A 7,012-nucleotide genomic window follows, 5' to 3' on the forward strand; every position below is an offset into this window, starting at 1 on the left:
AACTTGGGTGTACATTTATCGCTGTGGTATGATTCTTTTAATTCTTTTGGGAAGATACCCTGCAAAAATCAATAGCTTTCCTGTACATGAACAACTGAGAGAGAAACCGGTGAAACAACTCCCTTCACAATAGCATCCAAAAAAAAAAAAAAAAAAAAAAAAAAAAAAAAATACATATATATTTTCTATGGGGATCTTTTTTCAATATATTTTTATAACCTTATATATATATATATAACCTTATGGGAAATTTAGTTTATTCAGTTCATCATTTACATTGTATGTAATAAAGCATTGTAAACATATTTTGGAGACTTTCACTATATGACAAAACATCTTCTAAATTATTCTTAATATATGTTCTTTCTCACATGTTTGTAGCTCTTCACGGGCAATAAAAAGCAGCCTGTTATAGTGCCCATGTATGCCGCAGGATTGGTAAGTATAGAAATGTCTCTGCATGTATTTATCATTACTGCATTTTCTCTGTAAAATCATCATATACAGAATGACATAGAAATGTATGTTAAGAGGCATTTCATGTTGGAATCTTAAGGGTGTATATATGTATGTGTCATATTTTTTATTTCATAAATCCCTTCAAGCCTTTATCTCAGGACATTTTTATATTCTATTATAGAAACTATCCCATTTTAGATTGAAAATTATTTTTATCTTGGTAATATGAGTGCTTACAACTCTTTGTAAAATGTACCTTTGATGGACTTTGTTTCTTCTGTAAACTTGTTTATAAAATGAAGCTGAAATACCTGAAGGCTTAAAGATTTTTGTTTTAATCCAGTTGTTATTAATGTTAAATAATGCAATATTACAGATGTTCATAAAAGTTTAGAAATACCAATTCAAAATAAATGGAAATGAACCAGCAAGATACATAATTCATTCTTAGTTTTTCCATTAATACGTTTAAATGTGTTAAATTTTGTTTTTTCAGTTATGTCAGTTAGTCCAAGAAAACAGGCATTTTCATTCTTTTCTTTGACAAGACTCAATCACATTTTGAAGTTTGATTTTTGTGGGTTTTGGTGTGTCATTGAGTAATTGGTGAATAAAAAGATCCTGTCAAACTAAAAATATTATGTTATTATAATCAATCTCTTAGAAGTGCTCTAAGAATGAAAGAAAAAAATAAGGAACTCCTGGCATTGAATTTAAAATTTACCACTTTACTCGTAAAAAAGTGCATTTGGTATGGAATTTAACCTCTTCCCTCTACAAATCTTTTCCTTGAATAAACACTAATTATTGGTATTGAATTGGAACATTTTCAGTTTATTTCAGTTTTGCAGTTTTGTGGAACTTTATGTCCTCGAGCTCTGTCAATTTGTGCTCTTTTGTAAATGGTTACCTTGCATTTTTAATATCTTAATGATCCCTGTACTTTCTTTTGTTGTAGTACCAGAGAACCCAGAACTTTTCTTTAACTTTTTAGTTACTTGGATTTTTTTTTCCCCCTCAATAAGGAGCACTCCAGAGATGGTTAATGTTAGATTGTCCTGATCTAAATAGGAATTATCATTCAGGGTGCTGGGGACAGTGAAATACTTATGCCTCAACACTTTAGTGGGTTCTTTGAGATTTATGAGACATTAGAGGCTGAGGCTTACACTTTTTCTACCTTATCATGTTCATTAGTGATGATTTTATAACATCTAATACAAAGTTTATTTAGGAGTGCTGGGGATTTAGCTTAGGGGCACTGCACATGCCTTGCAAGCACAAGGTCCTGAGTTCAGTTACTGGTACCAGAAAAAAGAAACAGTTAAAGTTTATTTAGTGAATATAAATGTCTGTCCTGTGATATCTTTCATTTAGAAACTTACTCTTTGTAATATGAAATTTTAATGCTACCTAAATTTTTCCCACTGTTCAGTAATCTTTGATCTTATCTGGAAGGATAGTATCTCCAGATCATAAGCCACTTGGAATCCTTGTTAAAATACAGATTAGTGGTTACCACCTCCAGTTTTCTTATTCAGTAGGTCTGGGTTGGGTCTTGAGAATTTGAACATCTAAATTCCGAGAAGCTGACACAGTAGCTGCAAATTAGAGACAACAATTTGAGAACCATGGGCTAAATATTTCAAATTAGAAAACTTGGCTAGTACTAGTAATTGTTTGTCAGATGTATTTTCTCTTTGCATAAGAGCATACTAGAGATCCTATATAATGAATGTATTTAGACTATGAATTTTCTTTCATTTTTCTAGCTCCTACTGAAGCTTTTTTTTTCTATTTGTTTTGTTTTTGTTTTTGAGACAGAGTCTCGTTTTGTAGCAAAGGACTTGAGCTTGAGAGGCAGGCAAGGTGCCACTGAACAAATCCTCCACCTCTGTTTTGTTTTGTTTTTTTATTTGTTTGTTTTTTGTTTTTTTGTTGCTTTTTATTTTGTTTTGTGGTGTTTTTGCGGGGGAGGTGTTGAGACAGGGTCTCACTGTATAGTTGAGACTGACCTGGAACTTACTATGTAGCCCAGGCTGGTCTCCAACTCACAGCGATCCTCCTACCTCAGCCTCCGGAGTGCTGGGATTACAAGGGTTCACCACCACGCCTGACCCTTGTTTTGTTTTTGAGATGGGTTCTTGCTATCTAGTTCAGGCTGACCTTGGAACTGTGTAGCCTAGGTGGGCCTCGAATTCATAGTGATCCTACTGTCTCAGCCTCCTGAGTGCTGGGATTGGAGGCATGCACCACCACACCTGGGGCTTTCAAGTGATATTTTTAAATATGTAAAACTGCATTTTTAGGCCATTATCCTGGATTATCCATTTTATATATTACATAGTATTGATGGAATGTGCTGGGTTTTTCCTTCGTTTCTGTACCCATCCTGGGTATCTTTCTTTAGGTTAGAAAGTATTAGATTTAAAAAAAAAAAAAAAAAAAAACAGTGGGACATGTAAGATGGTTTCCTGTCTACTTGGCCAATCCAGGAAACTAAGTACAAAGACTCAGGGTGGGAGTGGTAGAGCAAGTGCTTAGCACTTAGCTTAGCATGCACTGGGCCCTGGGTTCCATCTTAGCACTGCAAAAACAAAAGTACTTCAGTGCCTTAGTGGAATTAAGGATTCAGAATCAAACGCTAAATAGCACACTAAAGACTGTATAGACATTAAGATGTTATATGGCATGATTCAGAATCAGCTCTCATTTCTCTAGGCATCACTATGTATGAAGTTTGCCCTTTTCTGCAATTTCAGTCTTAAACATCATAAAAATGTTGGATTCTTAGAACCTAGATGTGATAAATCATTGTATTCCTGCCACACCCGCTCCAAAGTTACATTTAATCTTTGTGTAACAGTAATAACGATACTCTATATTACATCTAATTGTAAGTACAAGGTTTTCTAAATCTTTTGATTTTAAGGGTTATTGTGAAACCACTCCCCTTATGTTACTATAGGACTTTCTGTAAATGAAATTTTGAAAGGTCCATTTTTGTCTTTAGTACTTTCCAGATGACTTGCATTTCCTCTTCGTCTTTTTCTTCACCAGTTCGCTTATAAAGTTTATGGGTTAATCCTCCCTGAAGAATGACTAATATGCCTTTTGCAGGGTATGTTAGAGCCCACCAAGGAACCATTGAAACCACTATCTGCTGCAGAAAAAATTGCTTCCATTGGTCAGACAACCACCATGACAGCAGAGATGAACACATGCACATCTGATCAGTTCCAGGTAAAAATACTCATGTGGCTACAGGAGTGTGTATGCATGTCTGGACATACATGTCTACACACAATGATTTTTTCCTTAATATATAACGGTTCTAATATTTTTAAAACCTGATTTAATGATAGACATGATTGTGATTGTTAACATACTTTGAAATACAGTGAACAAATTACCTCTAATTTTCAAATACATAATTGGAGAACAGGGTGAATGTAACTGCTTAAGTCAGTGAAGCCTTAGCCTCTTGACCTAAAAATGAAGAGCATAAATTAGTTATTTCTACAGTCTCTTGCAATGTGAGCATTGTACAATCACAGTTACTGAAACAAATCTGGTAAGTGTTGGGTTTTGAGAAATAATGGGAAACAGTGTATGTATGCCAGCCCTTCAGGTCCTCTGTGGTATATATTTCTTGGAGTCCTCTGAAATTTGAGAAAGTAACAAAAGCTGACTCACCTTTTTTGTTCTTTACCTCTGGCACATTTAAGCACAAATTTTATTTCAGTCTAGTATGTTTCAGTCCAGTATGCTCTTTCACTTTTTATCTGGGAAAAAATAATAGCCTAGTTTGGTTCCTTACTCTTTCCACATCAAATAAGAAATTGATTCAGTACCTTTTAAAATATTGTTTAGAAGTTAACCTTTTTACATGAACATTACCATTTCTAAACCATATTCCTGACCTGCATGTCATTTCTTGACCTTAAATATCATCAGTTGTATCTAACACCAAAATGCAGAGCAGAGCCTTTTCCAAAAGATGTGCTCCATTGAATACTAATCCCCAGCAGTGGTCTACTAAAGTGATGTTCCAGGGTAAAGTAATTTGGAGAAATACTGTACTTCATATTATAACCTCATAACTGTCCTTGGAGATTCACAACACAGACATTAAGGATTCTGAAGAATCCTGCAGTAAATAATTCTATTTAATTTTAATTTATTCTCAAATGTACTTGGCCACAGGACTTTTGGGGGATTGGGCAAAAGAGGACTCCTATAGGACTAGTGTTCACCATAGATGTATAAAGTATAGTCCTATACTCTCAGCTATTTTTCAAGAAACATCTAATGTTATTGCTCTGCACCACTTAGTTTATTCTTGGGAAGAAACATCACTTTAAAGCTAGCTCATTACTGGCACTTAATTAATGGGGAAGGGAGCCTGTTACATACAATGACTGGCTTTACTGACAGTTTGGCACAAGGTGGTTTGGGCAAATGATTCAGGAAGTAGAATCTGTCCTTAGTTACCTTCCTTTCCTTACCCTCATTTTACCCTCTGGCTATTAACTGCTGCCAGGTGCCTACCCTATTTATACAGATTCTAAAATTTCCTCTCTCATAGCCCATTTCCACTTCTACTTCCACCGTCATTCTTATTCCTACAGATTAGTTATTGGAAGGTACTTGGTACATTTACTAAAAATCAAACTTTCTTATTGAGACATTTATTGCAAGTTTTTGTTGCCTCCTTCCCCTTTTCCTTATCCCTTTAACTAAATCTTCATGTTGAGCCACATAAGTTAGTGCATATTTTACTGGCATTGGTCATTGCTTACCATTTTTGTCCCATTTTGATCTGATCTTATTATATACTTTGTTATATTTGTACAACATAGCTTGTCATCTTTCTTACTTAATGTAGACTTGACTAAAAGCATATTCCAGATGACCTAATAAAGAACATGTATAGTAATTTTATTCTGAGATGCATGACCTCTGTCACTGAATTGTAAGATCCTCACTTGGCTCTGTACCTTTGATTTCGGTTAAAAGAGTTAACACACTGCTGGGTGTGGTGGCACACCTGTAGTCCCACTACTCAGGAGGCTGAGGCAGAAGGATCACTGTGAGTTCAAGGACAGCCTAGATAGACTGCATAGTAAGACCCTTTTTTGGCCATATAGTAAGTAATACTGTTACATATTCCCATTAGTATATTTTGCAGATGAAACATCCTTTAGTGGGTAAAAGCATAGCAAATTTTGTTAAGAAAGACCTGGTTCAGTACATTCATATATCTGTTTTCATTTTTGTTTTTGTTTTTTTGTTTTTTGTTTTCCATAAAACATATTCCATACTTCTTTTTAGCATTCTTGAATGATGGCCTTCAAACTTAATACGGTTGTGTAATTCCTGTTATGACTGCATGCTTTGGATCTGCCTGTTCTATCACACTTTTGATATACTCATCAAGTTTTATTGTGCTTTTTCCCCAAAAAAATTGTCTTGAATTTGTCAGTATTGTAATTATGATATTTCTGGTTGAGGAATTAAAAGAGCTTATGTAACTGTTAATGGTATTTTTTTCTAAGTTACTTTTACCTGAAAACATGGCTCATCTGTAAAAATTAGTAGTGATACCTTCAGATTGTTTTTAGTTTTATCTTTATCCACTGAATTTCGAGGTCTCACTATTTATGATGCCATTACTGATAGATCGATATCAGAGGCTGAGTGTGGTGGTGCACATCTGTAATCCCATCTACCTGGGAGGCTAAGGCAAGAGGATGACAAGTTTAAGGATAGCCATGGCACCTTAGCAAGACTCTCAAAATTTAAAAGGGCTAGAAATGTAGCTCAGTTGCCCAGCTACATGTCTAAGGTCCTAGGTTCAATCCCTAGGAACAGGGAGGAAAAAATCAATACTTAAACCATATGCCCTGCAGGACAGTGAATTCTTTGACTGCCAGTTATCTAACAGCTAGTCACTATTAGCAGCTTCTCTTAGCCTACTGGATGGGACTATTTCAATTGGATCAGAATTTTAAAGCTGAAAGAAAAAAAAACAATTATACCATGCTCCATTTTTTTCAGTTTATAAAAAGGAAACATTTTGGGAAGGCTCTCAGTAGTGGTATAGCTAGAACTAGAATCCGAACTAGAATCCAAATCTTCTGTCTCAGTCTCTCTGTTTTTGTTTTCTTTGTTATTTGACTTTGTTTCCTTAGTGCTGGGTCTCTGCAGTAATTATTCATACCACATTGCTTGAAGTTATTCTAAAATGCTTCATTCCAATGCTTTCTCTCTGAGTCGCCTCATTTACGAATGTTCTTAGTTTGCCTTTTCTTGCTTAGGCGTTTTGTTTTTCATTTATTTCCACAAAATTCATTTTAGCACTTCATTATATTTTTGGATATGTCCTCAAAATGCTGTGTACCTATATGATATGAAAAGCAAAAATTCTACTGAACTACTAAGCACCACTGCTATATCATTTAGATAGAACATGTTAATGTTATACCTTGCATGATTTATCCAGAAGTATTGTTACTGCATAAACCTGTTTTGTCCAGTTACTCGATTTTTT

At 34.8% G+C, this 7,012-nt stretch overlaps 1 protein-coding gene and 1 long non-coding RNA gene across 4 annotated transcripts in view; one reads left to right on the forward strand and one right to left on the reverse strand.

Annotated features, from left to right (window-relative positions):
• Window positions 1-7,012, forward strand: part of Aftph (aftiphilin) — a 49,284-nt gene that overhangs the window by 24,430 nt on the left and 17,842 nt on the right. For all 3 annotated transcript variants that reach the window (XM_010609742.3, XM_010609740.3, XM_010609741.3), the window contains exons 6-7: window positions 382-438; window positions 3,580-3,702. In XM_010609742.3, the coding sequence (XP_010608044.1) occupies window positions 382-438; window positions 3,580-3,702 (180 nt within the window). The remainder of the gene's footprint in view (window positions 1-381; window positions 439-3,579; window positions 3,703-7,012) is intronic.
• Window positions 3,927-7,012, reverse strand: part of LOC117286342 — a 6,749-nt gene continuing 3,663 nt past the window's right edge. The window contains exons 2-3 of the long non-coding RNA XR_004517475.1: window positions 4,156-4,244; window positions 3,927-3,948 (exon numbers count right to left, since the gene is read on the reverse strand). This is a non-coding gene — a long non-coding RNA (uncharacterized LOC117286342). The remainder of the gene's footprint in view (window positions 3,949-4,155; window positions 4,245-7,012) is intronic.

The sequence above is a fragment of the Fukomys damarensis genome, unplaced genomic scaffold (assembly GCF_012274545.1).
Source record: "Fukomys damarensis isolate Sample0158 unplaced genomic scaffold, DMR_v1.0_HiC HiC_scaffold_2, whole genome shotgun sequence".
Taxonomy (NCBI): Eukaryota; Metazoa; Chordata; class Mammalia; order Rodentia; family Bathyergidae; genus Fukomys; species Fukomys damarensis.